This window comes from Xyrauchen texanus, chromosome 16 (assembly GCF_025860055.1).
Source record: "Xyrauchen texanus isolate HMW12.3.18 chromosome 16, RBS_HiC_50CHRs, whole genome shotgun sequence".
NCBI classification, from domain to species: domain Eukaryota; kingdom Metazoa; phylum Chordata; class Actinopteri; order Cypriniformes; family Catostomidae; genus Xyrauchen; species Xyrauchen texanus.
The window spans coordinates 25,718,876-25,738,877 of NC_068291.1; the positions used below are offsets into that span (position 1 = coordinate 25,718,876).

At 45.4% G+C, this 20,002-nt stretch overlaps 1 protein-coding gene across 3 annotated transcripts in view; it reads right to left on the reverse strand.

Moving 5' to 3' along the window:
* LOC127656809 (ribosomal protein S6 kinase alpha-1-like) overlaps positions 1 to 20,002 on the reverse strand; it is a 104,383-nt gene that overhangs the window by 24,863 nt on the left and 59,518 nt on the right. Inside the window, exons 1-2 of one of the 3 annotated variants that reach the window (XM_052145281.1) lie at positions 13,727 to 13,869; positions 886 to 939 (exon numbers count right to left, since the gene is read on the reverse strand). The exons of 1 other annotated variant lie outside the window; for it this stretch is intronic. In XM_052145281.1, coding sequence (XP_052001241.1) covers positions 886 to 939; positions 13,727 to 13,768 — 96 coding nt within the window. In that variant the 5' untranslated portion in view covers positions 13,769 to 13,869. Of the gene's footprint in view, positions 1 to 885; positions 940 to 13,726; positions 13,873 to 20,002 lie in introns of those variants that run through there. One more of the 3 variants, XM_052145282.1, reaches the window with a different exon arrangement.

Below are 20,002 nucleotides of genomic sequence, written 5' to 3' on the forward strand. Positions count from 1 at the left end.
AAAAAAGAATGAGAGAGAGCGAGAGGATGTGACAGAGTAAAGTGTGACAGAAAGGCAGAAAGAATAAAGAAACAAAGAAAGAAACAGCTGGGTTCAAAAGTCCACTTTTGAAAATGCTATAATGCATTTTAATTGAATATCTTTTTTATATTAAAAATTATATTAGCAACAATTTGAGTGAAAATTTGAATTCAAACATTAACATCAGTTTGGGCAAAATCTGATTTGAGTTAATGCCAGTATGATCTTACAATGTTTACGAGGGCAACTTGTGTGCTTCAGTGGAAAAAAAATCTGACCTTTTCGTTCAAACAATTTAACATTGCATATGTCACATATTTGCTGAAGTGATCTAGACATAGTGTACAATGTTTCTTATTATTTTATTTCATAGAGTACCCTCATTTTTTCAAAAATCCAAAACGTTTTTGTTCCAAGTTTACATAAGTTTTTTTAATCCTATATTTTCAATGTGGACTTAGATATTTGAACCCCACAGTATGTGTCTGAGATGTAGATGAATGTCTGTTTCCATCAGGTGGACACCTAAATGCCCATCCTGTCTCATAATGACTTTCTTATTTCCCCTCTCTCTATATAATCCTCCCTTACTTTCAAGAGCTTAAAATACTGTGTGGCTTTGAAACACACAGATCCTTCCTCTGGCCCTGACCACTGCAGCCTGATATGACAAGAGGAAGTCATAACTGAAAGAACAACAAACAACAAAGCCATTAAAGTTCAGACTTTCTGGCATGCCACATCACTCCTCTTCCTCTACGGTAAACCTTATTTCAACCTGAGCTGACAGACAGTATGATAGAGCTCAGCTGAATAGGAAAGCAGGTTGTAGCAGAAAGCTCAGGTGCTTTGAGCGACTCTTACCTTCCCAGTGATATCAGCAAACTCTCTGTCTACCCAGGTGATCTGTGACTTGTTCTGCTCAAGTGGGGTTGGGAAAAAGTAAACAAAAATTGTCAAGTGTTAACTTTTTGATTAAGAAAATAAGCGTTCATTTTACACAGTTTTATTTTATAGATTTTTTACGCAACGCAAGTTATGCATATTATGATTAGAGCATAACTTAGTTCAGTGTTTCCCAACCACTGTGCTGCGAAAGATTTTCAGGTGTGCCGTGGAAAATTATAATTCCTTTGAATTAAATATTACCTTATTGTTTACGAATATCAAAGACCCCAGTTATGTGGCTTTTCCACTGCACGGTACAAATCGACTCAACTCGACTCTGCTCGCTTTTTTGGTGTTTTCCACTGTGGATAGTACCTGGTACCTGATCCTTTTTTTAGTACCACCTCGGTCGAAGTTCCAAGCAAGCAGAGCCGATACTAAGGCGGCGCAACTATGTTAATCAGCCTATAATCCCACCCACGTTTAGGGGCACTAAACTGCAGTGAAAATGCAAGCTCAGAAAAGTAAAGCGAGTAGAGTTCAGTCGAACCGTAACCTGCAGTGGAAAAGTGCCTATATTGAACTAATTTAAATTCACCATGAAAACGCTTAGACCTAAACAAAAACGAGTCCTTTTATAACTTTCAATACTTACGTTTTGGCATACAGTCGTGACGTTGAATCAAGTTAATTATTGGATACATAATTGGTAATGAGACACCAGAGAAAGTCCTAGGACTAATCTGAACAATTAGGTTTTGAAAAACTCCACTATCCACTCATTATACACCCATTGAGCACTTTATTAGGAATACATGTACCCCTACTTATTCATGTGATTATCTAATAATCTAATCATGTGGCAGCAGTGCAATGCATAAAATCATGCAGATATGGTCCAGGAGCTTTAGTTTATATTCACATCAACCATCAGAATGGGGAAAAAATGTATCTCAGTGATTTTGACCGTGGCATCTCCTGGGATTTTCATGGACAACAGTCTCTAGAGTTTACTCAGAATGGTGCCAAAAACATCCAGTGAGTGGCTGTTCTGTGAATAGAAATGCCTTGAGGAGATAGGTCAGTTGAGAATGGCCAGATTGGTTCGAGCTGACAGAAAGGCTACGGTAACTTAGATAACCACTCTGTACAATTGTAGTGAGCAGAATAGCATTTCAGAATTCACAACATGTCGAACCTTGAGGTGGATGGACTACAAATACAGACCACCACATTGGGCACCAGTGTTTCTAATAAAGTGCTCAATGAGTGTACTTCAAGCTTAAACTCCATTTTACATATACAGTATGTTGTAGACATGATTAATCGCATGTGTAAATAGGATGTGCTTGAGTGAGGTAATTAATCAGTGTAAAATGGTTCGTTTTGCCAGAGTTCAGCGTGCCCAACTTGCACAGCTCAAGCAGGGAAATCCCCAAAACGCTTGATTAGTGGATTAGATAAGTCCATATCTAATATCTTCTATAAGCAGATGTTTCTCTAGATATTTAATCTTCCACTCATTTCCTGCACTGTTCATATCTTGCAGTATTAGTAATATTTTCATGAACTTTGTCCTTTAATAAAATTGTTCATTATTTGTCATGATGCTTCTTTAGTCCCGTATGGATATTATTTTCTTGATCCAAGATGGCGGCGCGGTAGCACGCAGCGGCCACTCCGGATCCACAATGGTGCTATTTTTGTTAAAAAAGCCCGACTTTTGCAACACATGGACATCGGAGCAACCAGTGTTCGTGTCTACCATCGCCAGACACTACTCAAATATAAGACTCATGCAAAAACCAAGCTGCATGATGACCTGCAGGAGGCGCTACGCGTACTCGGCTTGCTGCGGAGACCAGGCCTCCAGCCCTCGGCGTCGCCTGATGCCGGTGGCCGGGAGAGGACGTCGTAAGCGGTGTGCGAGAGCGGAAGCGGAAAGAGGGCAGGGGTCCATGCTAGGCTAAAAACAAACCCTAGCCGGCCGGCTCTCCCGTCTATCCTGCTCTCAAATGTTTGCTCCCTGGACAATAAACTGGACTATATCCGACTCCAGCAGGCTACGCAGCGTGAGTTTAGAGACTGCTGCGTCTTTGTTTTCACGGAGACGTGGCTCAGCGACAGAGTTCCGGATGCCGCCATTCAGCTAGACGGGCTCGCCTCGTTTCGTGCCGACAGAAATACAGCTCTCTGCGGTAAGACTCGCGGTGGTGGCTTGTGTGTTTACATCAACACGGAATGGTGCAAGAGCTCTATGCTAGTCCCTAGTTACTGTTCATCGCTGTTGGAGCTTGTGACTGTTAGATGCAGACCTTTTTATCTACCACGGGAATTCACCACTGTTTGCATAACCGGAGTTTACATTCCCCCAGCGCTAACGCTAAGGAAGCTCTGTGAAATGTATGGGGCTATGAGCGAACTGCAGAACGCTCACCCCGACGGACTGTTTATTGTCGCCGGAGATTTCAACCATGCAAATCTCAAGACAGTGCTCCCTAAATTCCATCAGTATGTGGACTTTGCAACGAGAGGGCTGAACGCGCTTGATCTTGTTTACACAAACATCCCAGGCGTGCACCGGTGGAGTCCCGCCCCCACCTCGGCTACTCAGACCACATCTCTGTTATGTTAATTCCAGCATACAGACCGCTCGTCAGACGCACAAAACCGCTTCAGAAGCAGTGAAAACCTGGCCAGCAGGAGCCATCTCTGCTCTTCAGGACTGTTTTGAGTGTACTGACTGGCACATGTTCAGGGAGGCTGCAACATATGGCGATTCTACCAACTTGGAGGAATACACAGCATCAGTGACCAGCTACATAAGCAAGTGCATTGATGATGTCACTTTCTCCAAGACCATCACCACACGCTCCAACCAGAAGCCGTGGATGACTGCGGAGGTGCGCACGCTGCTGAGGTCCCGAGACTCCGCCTTCAGAGCAGGCGATAAGGCAGCCCTAAGAACAGCTAGGGCCAAACTGTCACGGGCAATCAGAGAGGCAAAGCGCCATGCGCCCAGAGAATCCACAGTCACTTCCAGGACAGCGGTGACACGCGGCGCATGTGGCAGGGCATCCAGGCCATCACCAACTACAGGACAACATCAGTTGCCTGTGACAAAGATGCCTCCCTTCCAGATGCGCTGAACGACTTCTACGCTCGGTTTGAAGTGCAGAACGACGTGATGGCGAGGAAGTCCACCCCTCCTCCCAACGACCAGGTGCTCTGTCTTACCACGGCAGATGTGAGGAAAACTCTACGTAGAGTCAACCCACGGAAGGCTGCTGGACCAGACAACATTCCTGGCAGAGTGCTCAGAGGATGTGCAGACCAGCTAGCAGATGTTCTTACCGACATCTTCAACATCTCTCTGAGCAGCGCCGTTGTTCCAACGTGCTTCAAGGCCACCACCATCATCCCCATGCCAAAGAAGTCTTCAGTGTCCTGCCTCAACGACTACCGTCCCGTCGCACTTACACCCATCATCATGAAGTGCTTCGAGAGGCTCGTCATGAGGCAGATTAAGACCCAGCTGCCCCCCTCACTAGACCCACTGCAGTTTGCGTATCGTTCAAACTGTTCAACGGACGATGCCATCACCACAACCCTCCATCTGGCCTTCACCCACCTAGACAATAAGGACTCATACGTTCGAATGCTGTTCATAGATTTCAGCTCAGCATTCAACAATCATTCCCCAGCACCTGATTGGAAAGCTGAACCTGCTGGGCCTGGACACCTCCCTCTGCAACTGGATCCTGGACTTCCTGACTGGGAGACCTCAGTCAGTCCGGATCGGGAACAGCATCTCCACCACCACCACACTGAGCACTGGGGCCCCCCAGGGCTGTGTGCTCAGTCCACTGCTGTTCACTCTGCTGACTCACGACTGTGCAGCAATGCACAGCTCGAATCACATCATCAAGTTCAGCCGATGACCACGACCGTGGTGGGTCTCATCAGCAAGAACAACGAGTCAGCATACAGAGAGGAGGTGCAGCGGCTGACTGAACTGGTGTAGAGCCAACAACCTGTCCCTGAATGTCGACAAAACAAAAGAGATGGTTGTTGACTTTAGGAGAGCACAAGGTGAACACACTCCGCTGAACATCGACGGCTCCTCTGTGGAGATCGTCAAGAGCACCAAATTTCTTGGTGTTCACCTGGCAGAGAACCTCACCTGGTCCCTCAACACCAGCTCTATCACCAAGAAAGCCCAGCAGCGTCTCTACTTTCTTCGAAGGCTGAGGAAAGCACATCTCCCAACCCCCATCCTCACTACATTCTATAGAGGGACTATTGAGAGCATCCTGAGCAGCTGCATCACTGCCTGGTTTGGGACTTGCACCGTTTCGGACCGCAAAGCCCTGCAGAGGATAGTGAGGACAGCTGAGAAGATCATTGGGGTCTCTCTTCCCTCCATCAAAGACATTTACAAAAAACACTGTATCCGCAAAGCAACCAGCATTGTGGACGACCCCACACACCCCTCATACAAACTCTTTACCCTCCTCCCATCTGGCAAGAGGTACCGAAGCATTCGGGCCCTCACGGCCAGACTGTGTAACAGCTTCTTCCCCCAAGCCATCAGACTTCTCAATACTCAGAGACTGGTTTGACACACACGTGTCCTGAGTTGCACTTTAATAACTGTCACTTTATAACTGTCTGCTACCTCAATAACTGCTATGTGCATAGAACATTATCTCATAGTATGTTATGTTTACATTTTTAGAAACTGTCATCTTTTTGCACTACTGAGTACTGGTCGGCGCTGCACTGTCTATTGTCCTGTTCATTGTCAGTAATTTGTTGTACTGTCCTGTACTTTTTGCACATGTTTGCACGTGCACTTTGTATAGGTATATATAGGTAGTTTATATAGGTATTTTATTTCGTTGTGTAGTCTCATGTGGTCCTATGTTGGTCCTTTGTTGTTTTTATGTAGCACCATGGTCCTGGAGGAACGTTGTCTCGTTTTGCTGTGTACTGTACTAACTGTATATGGTTGAAACGACAATAAAAACCACTTGACTTGACTTGACTTATTTAGGAATCTAAAGAACATTTCATCAATGATTTTGTTGATGAGATAAACACTGCGGAGAACAAATTTCCTCTATTTTACTCTCATTTCCACTCCTGTGCACTGATGGACCATCTTAGGGGCCATTCAACATGTTTTTGTATCTGTCTGTGCTGTTTTTCAATTTATTTCTGATCTCGTATGCCAGGCGTACACTTTTGATCCTTGCACGGTGTCTTGTGTCTTTTTCAGCATCCCGCACAGGAGAGCCTACTTTTTTGACGATGTGTCAAGTTATAAAAAACTTCAACTTCAACCGCTTCTAGCATTCATCTCAATTAGTGCCAATGCGTCTTAATTTATTTTAGCGCAAGAATGCGTTTGGTGTGAAAGGCCCCTAAGGATTCTAGAGTCTTCTCTGATCCCGTTTTTTTTAAGCTAATGATTATAGTCGTTGAATGTTGAAACTAAAACTGTATCAGTAGGTGTATTAGGTCAATGGTTCTCAATTTATTTATGCTCGATCTGTCGATGTTCAAACAAACAGATAGTCCCGCCCTCAACTCAAACCATTGTTCAATCCAATGTTGTTGTGTCACCCAGAGTTCACAGTTTTCAAGAAAATTAACCTAAAAGTGGTTTACTTATATTTGTCTCTGCATATTAAACTGGGAGGGGAGAAAGTATTTAGACATAGTAAAAGTTACACACTTCAGTTCTCTTACGAGAGGTTCTCTCGTATTGCTTAAGCTAGCTTACTCTACGGGAAAGATTCATCTTTTCTGAGATATTGAAGCCAAAAAATTATCCTTAATTTTGTATCATTTGTCAACGCAGTGCAGCAACTGCAGACCTTGAGCGGGCTAGCTAGCGAGCTCATTGGTTGCTCTGCGGCAACTGCTGCAGCCTATAGAAGAACTTGGGCGAACTCGTGTCCAATGAGAGGCATCCGCGCGCTTACTGCATCAAAGCCCGCCAAAATGGGCGTGGCTAGAGTGCATATAAGCGTAGTTCGTAGGCTGGAACCCTGATTTTCATCTCTTCAGCGAAGCTCTTCGCATCTCTGAACTGGAAGCCGCGTCGCCGTTCGAGGGGCATCTAGCAAGCTTGGACAGCGCTCGAAGAAGCCGGCCGTCTCCGCCACCTTCAGCCATCCTGCGAGCTACGCCATCCGGCGACGTATCCTTTTTTAGAGCAAGCTAGTTCTTAACGAACTTCACAAAAGAGTAACGAGCGTCTTTTTAAGATGCCTCGCACCACTTGCGCTTCATGCCGCGACCCTCTCAGCGCCGGAGACCGCCACATCATCTGTGCTCTCTGCCTGGGACTGGGGCATGCAGAGCTCGCCCTCGCTGATGGCGGATGCGACCTCTGCGAGGAGCTTCCGATGTCGACCCTGCGGGCTCGACTCGGCGCTCAGAACCGAAGCCGCCGCGCGCCTTCCGTTCCGCCGGCGCAGGAAAAGCGCCACTCCCAAAGGCTGCCAGAACTGGTGATAGAAGCGACTGCCTCGCCGGAGCCTCTCCCTCGAGCATCGCTCTCACCCTCCCCGCCCCCCCGGGACGCGCAGTTGCCGCCCAGCGGCCACACTGCTGCCATCTCGGAGGACGAGGCGGAGGATAAGGGCTGTTCCATCATGGCTTCGGACAGCGAGGAGTGGTCAGGCTCCCACGCCTCCTCCTCGGCCCAGGAATCCAGCAGGACCCACGCCGGAGTCGAAGGGGAACTAACATGCCTCCACACACAGGCCGTCGACTGCCTCGGGCTCGAGTGGTCACCGCCCCCTGAGCAGGCTCCCAACAGACTCGACGGCTGCTTTCTTCAGAGCCGTCGCCGCGCAACACCCGCGGCCCGGGCCGCTCCCTTCCTGCCGGAACTCCACACTGAGCTTGCAAAGTCGTGGAACGCGCCTTTCTCGGCCAGGATCTAAGAAGCGCGACGGACCTTGCCCTTCGCGCCACCAAAGCTGCAGCCCAAGCTCTAGGGAAGGGCATGGCCTCGAGAGACACCTGTGGCTAACGCTAGCCGACATGGGAGAAGCTGAGCGCTCCACGTTCCTCAACGCACCGCTCTCTCCGACCGGTCTCTTCGGCGCCGCGGTGAGTGGCATTGTTGACCGCTTTTCAGAAGTCCAGAAAGCCACCCAAGCCATGAACCTCTTCCTGCCGTGTCGCGCTAGCTCCTCTGCAGGCCGCCCACGTGACCAGCCTCCTGCAGGAGCCTCTTCACAGCGCCCAGCTCAACAAAGTCAGACTTCTCAGCGTCGACAGGGCGGCCGCCCTCGATCGCGCTCAGACAGCCGCCGCAGACCGCCGCCCCCCCGCGGGCCTCGGTCTAAGGTTGCGCTGAAACCTGAGCAACCGAAGTCCTCCTAGCCTTGTTGAAAAAAATGACGGCTCAGTCCCGCCGCGGCCGGACCACCGTCAAAGCTTCGCCCCCTGTCAGTCCCCCTCTCTCAGGCTACTACAGTGGTGGAATCAGCAGCCAACAAGCCGGTGATACTGCCCGCTTGCCTGCACTCAAACGCCGTTTTCACGGCGACCCAAAGAAATCTTTGTAAAGAGCAAACATGCCTTATGTGTAGAAAATGTGCCCACAATCCAGTGTTCACCCCTACACACAAGCATTACACTTCCCGTGTTCCTATCAGAGCCCACTCACATAAAGCGGACACAGCCCGCTCGAGTGTTAGAGTCAATAAACGCGCCCACGAATCCGTGCGCGCGCCCCTTCTCTGGCCGCTCTGTCACACGACCAGCCTTATGTGTAGAAAATGTGCCCAAAATCCAGTGTTCACCCCTACACACAAGCATTACACTTCCCGTGTCCCGATCAGAGCCCACTCACATAAAGCGGACACAAACCGCTCGAGTGTTAGAGTCCATAAACGCGCTCATGAATACGTGCGCGCGCCCATTCTCTGCCCGCTCTGTCACACGGCCAGCAAACACTTCTCTGTATGTAAGTCCCATGCCCGTGACTATGCTCGCGCATCACTTAACAGATGTGACTCTTTCCCCATTCACCTCAATCGGGAAGTCACTCACAGAACAGCCTGTCCCTGCTGTCTGCGAGCAGTCATGCATAAGCATAGTAAGCGCGCTCACACATTCTGTTCAGCGCGCTGTGTGCGGCAATCAGGGCGATTTGGCCATTCACCCTCTAGCGTTACGCTTCAAAGCGTGGGAAGCTATCCCAGGGATATCCAAATGGGTGTTAAGCACAATAAAACAGGGCTATTTGCTACAGTTCGATCGCCGCCCTCCCCGCTTCAGAGCGCAGCTCGAAACTATTGTGAACACGGAAGCAGCCAGCATGCTTCGTTCAGAAATAGCAAACCTTCTGTGCAAAAGGGCCATAGAGAAAGTGCCACCTTCGCTGAGCGAGTCGGGGTTTTACAGCCGTTATTTTCTTGTTCCCAAGAAAGACGGCGGCCTCAGACCAATATTAGATCTCAGGGGTTTGAACAAGGTGCTTGCAAAAAGACCGTTCAAAATGCTTACAATCAGGAAACTCCTCGCGCATACGCGCCAGGGGGACTGGTTTATCTCTCTCGATCTGAAAGATGCCTACTTTCAGATTCAGATAAATCCCCATCACAGGCCATTCTTGAGATTCGCCTTCGACGGCCAGGTTTATCAATACACCGTCCTTCCGTTCGGCCTGTCTTTAGCACCCCATACTTTCACGAAGTGCATGGATGCGGCGCTCGCACCCCTGCGGAGTCAGGGCTTGCGAATTCTGAACTATTTGGATGACTGGCTGATTATGGCACAGTCACATACGGAGCTCCTGTCTCACAGAACAGTACTCCTCAGCCATCTGAACAGTTTGGGTCTTGCAGTCAATTGGACCAAGAGCTCACTACAGCCCAGTCAGGCAATTTCCTTCCTTGGAATAGAACTAGACTCCGTGGCTATGACGGCTCGCTTATCTACATAGCGCGCGCGCCGTGTTCAGCGACTAGCCGCGTCCTTTCAGATGAACAGCCTCACGCCTCTGAAAAAATTTCAGAGTGCTAGGTTACATGGCTTCAGCCGCAGCAGTACTTCAGCTGGGTTTACTGCGCATGCGCCCGCTTCAGCATTGGCTAAACACCCGCGCGTCTCGCCAGGCTTGGGCCACAGGCCGCCAGCCGATCAAGGTGACTCAGACCTGTATTTCAGCTCTGCAGCCCTGGACAGTGGCCGAATGGTATCAGCGGGGAGTGACGATGGGAGCTGTATCTCGCCGAAAAGTCATCTCGACAGACGCGTCCAACACGGGTTGGGGCGCGGTCTGCGAGGGATCTCCAGTTTTTGGCCTATGGTCAGTTCAGGAAAAGCGCCTTCACATAAACTGTCTGGAAATGATAGCGGTCGAGTACGCACTTGTGCGCTTTCTCCCGGTCATTCAGGGTCACCACGTCCTGGTCCGTTCGGACAACAGATCTGTGGTATCCTACCTAAACCGTCAGGGCGGTGTCAGATCCAGGAACCTCTTCCATCTGACGAAAAACATACTGAGTTGGTCCCAGTGCCACCTGCGCTCGCTGAGGGCGACACACGTGCCAGGCCACCTGAACGACGGCCCAGACAGACTGTCCAGAGACAATATTCCTCCAGGGGAATGGTCCCTGCACGCTCAAACAGTCTAGAAGTTATTGCGCATATTCGGCAGAGCAGAGATAGACCTCTTTGCGTCAGAAGAGAACTCTCACTGCCCAATATTTTTCTCGAAAAGCGAGGACGCGCTGGCCCAGGACTGGCCCAACCGCCCGCTTTACGCCTTCCCTCCCGTCTCGCTATTGCCACAGGTAATGCAGAGGATCAGGGAAACGTGTCACTCGGTGCTCCTCATAGCCCCGCGTTGGGAGAATCAGACATGGTTCCCAGAGCTTACGCAGCTGTCACTGACAGCGCCGTGGCCCATCCCAGTGAGAGCAGATCTCCTCTCTCAAGCTCGCGGCACGATCTGGCATCCCCACCCAGAGCGCTGGGCGCTGCACGCGTGGGTGATCAACGACTACCCGTCGCTCTGCCAGAAGGGGTAATAAACACCATCATACACGCTACAGCCCCTTCCACGAGAAGACTCTATGCGTCAAAATGGTCTGTGTTTTCAAAATGGTGCACCGACAGAGACCTGGACCCACGGACATCTGGGGTGTCGTCGCTGCTCGTGTTTTTACAAGAGCTGCTGGATAAGGGCAGATCCCCATCCACGCTCAAAGTGTATGTGGCGGCCGTCGCGGCGTTCGCTGAACCCCTGCACGGCCAGTCACTGGGAAAAAGCGAGCTGGTCATCCGGCTTCCTCAAGGGAGCTAGAAGGATGAACCCCCGCGCCCCATCGGTTCCTATCTGGGATCTTTCTATAGTTCTCGAAACTATGAAAGCCCCCCCTTTCGAACCGCTTCAATCCGTGGATTTGAAATACCTTTCACTCAAAACCGTTTTTCTGACTGCCCTGTCATCAGTCAAACGTGTGGGAGACCTTCACGCGCTGTCTGTCAGCGCTGCGTGTCTTGAGTTTGGACCAAGTGACTCCAAGGTCATTTTAAAGCCTAGACACGGCTATGTTCCCAAGGTGATCGGCACTCCTTTCAGAGCACAGGTCATTTCCCTATCGGTGCTGCCAGCATCCGATAGCGAACGCGACGCCAATCTCCTTTGCCCAGTCAGAGCACTGAGATTGTATACTGCGCGCTCCGCCTCTTTCAGACGCTCTGAGCAGCTTTTCGTTTCGTTCGGAGGGCGCACCAAAGGTCTCGCCGCCTCGAAACAGACACTGTCTAGATGGATAGTGGACGCTATTGCTGCCGCATACGGCGTCAAAAGACCTGCCATGCCCGTTGGGCATTAGGGCTCACTCCACTAGAGGCATGGCCTCATCGTGGGCATGGTCCAGCGGGATTTCCATTCACGACATATGTGTGGCAGCGGGCTGGGCTTCCCTTCCACCTTTGTCAGATTTTACAATCTGGAAGTGCCCGCCCTGCAGGCAAAACTACTAGCGGTTTAATACGCTACAGCTCCCCTGGTGAGCTGCACTGATGGGACTCATTCCACACAGACCGGCACCGCCGCTCTGTCGTTCCCTTCCCACTATGTGCTTATGTATTACACACACACTGGCCCGCAATCTTGCCGGCCAAATATTATTTCCCCACTCACAAGGGCTCCCCCGGGTCCCCCCCACCCCCGGGGCTCATGCAGTGGATGCTTGGCGTGCACGGCGTTGACAATGGGTTCCCGTAGCGTAAGCTAGCTTACGCATATCGAGAGAACCTCTCGTAAGAGAACGAATCGGTTACCTAACGTAACCTCGGTTCTCTCTAGATGAGGGAACGAGTATTGCGTAGCCGGCCGTGCTCGCGCCACAAGCGACTTTCGCTTCATTCAATGAAAACCAGGGTTCCAGCCTACGAACTACGCTTATATGCACTCTAGCCACGCCCATTTTGGCGGGCTTTGATGCAGTAAGCGCGCGGACGCCTCTCATTGGACGCGAGTTCGCCCAAGTTCGTCTATAGGCTGCAGCAGTTGCCACAGAGCAACCAATGAGCTCGCTAGCTGGCCCGCTCAAGGTCTGCAGTTGCTGCACTGCATTGACAAATGATACAAAATTAAGGATAATTATTTGGCTTCAATATCTCAGAAAAGATGAATCTTTCCCGTAGCGTAAGCTAGCTTACGCAATACTCGTTCCCTCATCTAGAGAGAACCGAGGTTACGTTAGGTAACCGATTAATTTTAATATTTACCAAGATTAACAGATGTTGTAAAAATATATTGACCATTGTTAGTTCATGATACCTAATGCATTTACTAATGTAAAAAAATACAACCTTATTGTAAAGTGTTAAAGATGGAATTTGCAACAAAATACCATATTTTATTACACGGCACTAGGATACGGATTGACATTCTATAATTAACACACGGGCCAGTGTACCACAGATATAAGGAACAAGTTCTAAACTTCCTGTTCCAGCTAATGTTAAGCAGGATATAGAAACTTCTCTAATATTCTCATTTGCAGCCACTTTTGCATTCAACATTCAATTTGAGCAAAGCACAACGCTGCTTAACAGATAAACAGTCTATGTCATCTGACAATTCATAATCTTTCAGTTTACTTTCACACCGTTTCAGGGGAATTTGACCAAAAAAAAAAAAACACTTCCGGAGCAATTCTTGTTCAACCTTGTTTTGTAATAGGTAACACTGCTAATGCTCTCCATTTTGTCAAGTTGAACAAAAAATATTGTATGTTCTAGACAGAATTTTTAGCTAAACAGTCAATATTAAGTGTAACCACACAGGATTTAACACACTTTTTCGCAACACTGAATAACCCACAAAGCTACAGACTGCAGCTTTTGCATCGTTTACCAGAAGTTTCCTGTTTCACAAATATTTAAGCCAGAGTTCATTCACATGAAGATATTATACATTTTTGAAACACAGCTGTGACAAATGAGGGATGTTCACACTAAATACAATACAAATTGATGCACAAAAAACTACTTGAAATCTTTTAAACATTAAAATATCAACAACAACCTCAGCTCAAATGAAACACTGAAAACACGCCTGGACTTTCCTAAACACATGTGAACAAGGTGGGTTAACACAGGTGTGATAACATTGCAGGTAAGCGGAAAAGTGAGATTTGTGTCTTCTATTCCTCTCTTTCTGTCAGTTTTCTGTCAGTAGCATCTCTCCACTTCCTCTCCTCCTAAACCTACACTTCTCTACTCCCCTCCTAGCTTTCAATTCCCTCTGGAAAAGGACAGGTATACTTGCCTGTTGCATGCGTGGCTTGGTGCGGAAGATATGTCTCCACATCTCCACCCTGACCCATGTCAATGAAGACAGCGGCTTCAGTGAGGGCTGTCTGTCACTGATCACTGTCTCACTCACACACGCACATACTTAGTCCTCTTGAGTCATGAGAAATGGGGAAATGTTGAAAATGTTGCAGAAGAGAGATGTGTATCCAGATGAGGGGACAGTGAAGGAAATGGTGAAATTTCAGTCACTCGATTCCTCTCTCCTATTAACACAGACATCTTTCCACACTTACACACGTGTGCATGACACTTGGTGTCATATTCTAACTTGTTTTAGTTCCATTTAAGCCACTGGTCAGGCAATGTGCACAGCTATTACCCAAAAACAGTGTATTGCAATATTTTTGGTCTTTTTCAGTAAGGCTCAAGTACCCATTTTTGGTAATCAAACGTGTTCCTTTTAAGTGATATTATACTGGATATCATTTACAGTTATAACAAATTGTATTAAAATGTTGATTATTACAATTATACACTTCTAAACTATTAATATGTGGGTGAAACAGACTTGTCATGTGGGTCAGTCCATGTCAAATCATTTCGGGCTGTTGCTGCATCATGATATTGTTTAAAGCTTGCTTATTTATTGTTAAATCTAAAGTCTGTCAAATATTCCTTGCAGACTCTAACCTTTTCATACTTTTCAGCCCCCTGAATAATTATTTTGAAGCCACTAAACATCTAATTTAGACTGATTTTGTTCATACAGAAGCTTGCTTATTTGTAGTTGGTGACTCAAAACCATAGGCATGGGTTTTGTTTAAAAGAGGGTAGGGAACATTGCAAGGAGGATAAAATTCAGAATATTGGTATTTAGACAATGTGAGAAAATCAAACTCTTAATATACACCAATGAGCCAAAACATTACAGGTGACCGCTTACCACTCACAGGTGAAGTGAATAACATCTCCTAACAAGGCCACATGTCAAGGTCTGGGTAGATTAGATGGTAAGCGAATCATCAGTTCTTGTAGTCAACATGTTTAACGCAGGAGAAATGAGCAGGACTAAAAACCTGAGCAACTTCGACAAATTGTTATGGCCAGACGACTGAATCAGAGCATCTCTGAAATGGCAAGGCTTGTGGGATGCTCCCGGTCAGCAGTGGTCCTAGGAGGGACAAACCACAAACCAGCTACAAGGTGTTGGGCACCCAAGGCTCATCAATATGCGAGGGCAACATAGGCTATCCTATCTGGTCTGAAAAATGGAAGGTTTATTGTGGCACAAGTCACAGAAAATGTTAAAGACGCTTACAGGAGGAATGTGTCACAACACTACACAACACAACAATGTGTCTGAACTGGACCTTGGAGCAGTGAAAGAAGGTCGCCTGGTCCGATGAGTCCCGTTTTCTTTTACATCATGTGGACAGCCGTGTACGTGTGCACAGTTTACCTGGGGAAGTGATGGCACCAGGATGCACTGTGGGAAGACAACAAGCTGGTGGAGGGAGTGTGATGCTCTGGGCAATGTTCTACTGGGAAACACTGGGTCCAGCCATTCATATGGATGTCAATTTGACACGTGCCACCTACCTAAACATCGTTGCAGACCAGGTACACCCCTTCATGGCAGTGATATTCCCTGACAGTAGTGGCTTCTTTCAGTAGGATAACGCGCCTTGCCACACTGCACAAATTGTTCGAGAACGGTTCGAGGAACAAGATGAAGTGTTCCATGTGTTGTCCTGGCCTCCAAATTCCTCAGATCTCAATCCGATTTAGCATCTGTGGGATGAGCTGGACCAACAAGTACGATCCACAGCGGCTTTACCTCGCAACTTACTAGACTTGAAGGATCTGCTGCTAATGTCTTTGTGCCAGATACCACAGGACACCCTCAGGGGTCTTGTAGAGTCCATGCTTCGGTGGGTCGGTGCTGTTTTGTCAGCACTTGGAGGACCAACAGCATATTAGGCAGGTGGTCATATTATTTCGGCTAATCAGGCAAAATAACTTTATTCCATCATATAGCCATTTATTTCCTATCATATACTTGTCGGACGAAGTGATGGGCAATATGCGATAAAGATGAATGTGTCAAAATCAAAACAAATTGTTCTCTAGCAGATCTACATCAAGAAAACAATGATATCCAAGGGAAATTAATTGATAGTCTTTACAATTTATTATCCAGCATTAAACAAATGGAAATCTAAACAAAGGGTAGGCAACATGAACAAGTTACAGTACATGTGCAAAAATAAATGTATCAAGATAAACAAATTATTGGTAGAATACAGCATTGATACAACATTAATGTTTTCCTCACTTTATGATTTTTAACTTCTCTCAGTCCCACATACTGTCATTTGTTCTCATAATGCTTATTTAAATGTAGTTAAATTTAAATCTAAGTAGGACTTCTAAACAAAGTGGGCTTTAGGTTTACAACAAATGAATATTTTGATCACAAAGGCCTAATTTTGTTGTATATTTTATTGACAAAAATTGTCTTATCTACCCCGGGGTTCTTCTCAATATGCAAAATATAACCTGTATTAGCTAAATGTCTGTTATACATTGAGTGCAGAAAATATACAATATTAGTTCAAATAATTGTTGTGCTGATGTAGACCGATGAAACGTTTGCTTGTTCGTCTCTCACACACGACCACAAACATAGCAGAAGTGTACCTAGTATTTTCTGCTCTCTGCATCTTTATATACTTTAGAGATGAATGCATTAATATCATACTGCAAGTTCATTTGGGATACATTGCAAATTTCTATATATCGTTCAGCCCTACTGATCACCTCCATTACTCTTAATTTGGGATGGCAATCAGTTCTCTGTGCAGTTATACTAGCTAGCATAATAAAATCCTGCACCAAGTATCTTCAAGAGCAGAGTCTCATTCTTCACATGAAATCTGCCTGTGTAATCTCCATAAACATTTTTTTTCAGTAAATCACAAACGATTGGTGCATCTTAAACAGTGCTGAGAAAAAGTAACATGTGATAACAGCGTTGATGTGCCCCTTAAGAAGAGGTCTGACAATAACTTACAGATAAATAATGATACTGACCTTACATAGTAATTAAAATAAAAATAAAACATACTTAAGTATTTTCATTGTGGTAAAATTGCCCAAATGTTGGTCGAGATTTTCTGAAAGTTGGTAGGGACATGTCCCTACAATCTACGCCTATTGTCTATGTAGTAAGTAACATCTTCATATTTTTTCAGCCCCCAAAATGACTAAAATACCTGTTTAGAGCATGATATCTCAAGAATTATGATTGCTAGGCTCATAAGAATTGGAAGGTACACACTGTATACCAACTTTTCCTCAGAGTTTTCTCAGGACACACTTATTTTCATAACTGGGCCCTAAAGTTAGAAAAAGTAAAACAATTCTAAACATGGGTGATCTTGAGGCCTTACTTACACCCAAGATCATGGCTATAGTGGGGTGAAAGGTGTTTACAGTTCTAGGGGCCAGAAGGTCCAAGGGGGCCCACAACAAATTTGAAACTGTATTTGAACAGGGTAGGGACCCAGAAAGTAAGGGAGAAATATGTATTCAGGGGGCCCAGAATTCCTTGCTACTGCCCTGCTTACACCTATAAAAAGACAATGGACATTTATAAATGTGTTTTGATCTTAAAAGATTGACAGTCAATTGAGGCTAATGTTTTAAGTCTCTACCAAAAAAATTCTACTTTAAGATATTATCATTTTAGTCAGGAATGGTACAATATTTTACTTATTTTGAGGCACTCGTTTGACAATGTTGACTAGCTTCTGCTCCTGTAAGTCACCTGAGCTTGTTTGTCTTCCACAAGCTTTGACATTTCAGGGGGCAAGTCTCTTTGATGTTGTTTAGTGATTTGAGATTCCTTATTTGAATCTATTGCTAATCTGCGGAATTTATTTTATTTTTATTTATCTGCTTAATAGCTTTAACAAAGCAAAATCTTTCCAAGTACACCCTGGAATCTGCTTATGTAGCTCTTGGGGTACACATACCCTTGGTTGGGAATCACTGCCCTAAAACCTCTACTACAAAGCATCTAAATGTAACAATCACATCTCAGCATGTGTTGCTAAGCAGCGGGCTCTTCAGAGTCTCCTTTCAGGAGCTGCGCGCGACTGGGCTCTTTGTGTGGCCACCTGTTGCACTGGACTTACAGAACTGCTCATTCGGAACAATGACACTCGCAGCTGGTGTGTGGTCGTGAGCCGCTGCGAGAAAAACGATGAACGGAAGCAATGCATATCTGTCATGCAAATCAGCTGGCAAAGCGCTAGAAGAGGCTTAAGAATAAATTGGCAGACATGAAGTGGGAAAAAACTGTTCATGTCACTTTGATCAGCGAAAGGTGTGCATGAATATGTATGTAGGCCTCATTAACAGTGTGAATAAACATGAGATTGTAATGAGCAGAGAATAGTCTGGTTGGGTTGGTGGTAAGTGGCTGAGCACTACCATACATAGTTTAAGAGGCATGCATTGTTCTTGTGTCTGTTTGATTATTTGGAAAAGCACATGTGTTCAGTGTAAGCACAGTTTTGGAACTGGAAGCTAGAGGGCAACATGGCGCTGTGTTTGGTGGAATCAAGTTAGTAAAGCATGCTGAAGGCTCATAAATGTTCTGTTCTGATGAGAAATTACTAAATATGGCCATAACACCTGCAGCTTACATTATTTAAGTATAGCACTATAAAAGAACAAAGTGGAAGGAGAGAATGTTGAAAAGGATAAACTCTTAATCTGCAAATAACGTGTGTGCGTGCAGAGAAAAGTGAAAGAATAATTAATTATTAATTGTAATTCTATATATGGGTGTGTATATTTGTGTGTATGCATATGTATTGTATTCACTGTACATATGTATATATATATATACATAACTACTATTCACTAGTTTTATGTATGTTTATAATGGGGACAAATGTGTGTCCCATGTGTTTTATTATGTATTATGTATGCAGATGTACATATGTTTTATGCCAGTGTCAAAGAAGAATTTCTGTCCAGGAAATCTGAACAGACAATAAAGTCAAAACAAAACAAAAACAAAACAAAGAAACAGGAATTTGAGTGCCACTAAAAAATGTGGCTATTGCAAGATTGAAGCTAAGAAATATAAATAATTCATGCATGTTTAAATGGCATCAGAATTCAGAAAGAACAGTGTAGTTTAACCTTTCCAGCTGATAAAAACCTGAAAATATGATTAAAAAAATACAGATTTTTGTTGTTTCCTTAATTTAAATCCTTAGCTGATAAATAAAATAAACATGTCTTTCATTCCCTCTGCACCCTCCGTTTGTGAAATCTCTTTTGTGAAGTCCATCTATTACAATGGACTTCACAGAGGATGAACTGCTGCCAACTCCAGCCGCAACAAGGGATACTTCACTGGCCACTGCCTGTACCTCGGCTTTAGGATGGACTTCAGCAGAAATTAAATGCCACAAGCTTCCAGCCGGACTGTGATGCACCTGCTTGCGTCATCTTAGTCATTGAATGGACTACACTCTCTTAAAAGAATATTACGTTTTAAAATATTATTTTAACACGTGCTGTCAGTCGATTCATTTTTTTAAAATTGTGATTAATCACATAATTGTTTGTAATTAATCATGACTAATCATAGATTTTGAAAGTGCAAAAATTTGACACTATATATAATTTGTTTCCTGTCACAATGCATTTATTTCCATCTTAAAGAAAACAAAACAATATGAAACAATATAATGCTTTATTAAAATTTTTCAAACAAAGCCTTCCACAGAACAAAGATAGAATTGCACTAAAATAGCTACAATTCAAGTAGGACTAAACGTTTCCCAAAGTCTAAGTGTGAGTTTGACTAATTGACTGTTGCCGTAGGAACCTAGAAAAAAAAAAGAGGCGGCCAATGTGAAAGCCGCTCCAGGTTAAACTGTATGCTTATTATGATCTTATTGGAAGTGTTTATAAAGTACTCTTGTGCGCTGCAAATCGAGTCATGTTTTACCAACTTTAACTTATCATGAAACACATTTTTTATGGGGCTGTAAAGTAACAAAATAAGTTTTTGATGATTTTCGTTATCGAAAATTATCGATTAGTTGTTGATTAGTTCCGCCTTTAACCTTCCAAAAATTGTCCCCATTTACTTCTATTGTTAGTGCCTCTCTAAAACCTACATATTTGCTATTTTAAAGAAAAGTAGGACCGAGTCGAAATAAATGTTTGAGATAATCAACATTATTAAATGCCTCAAATGCTG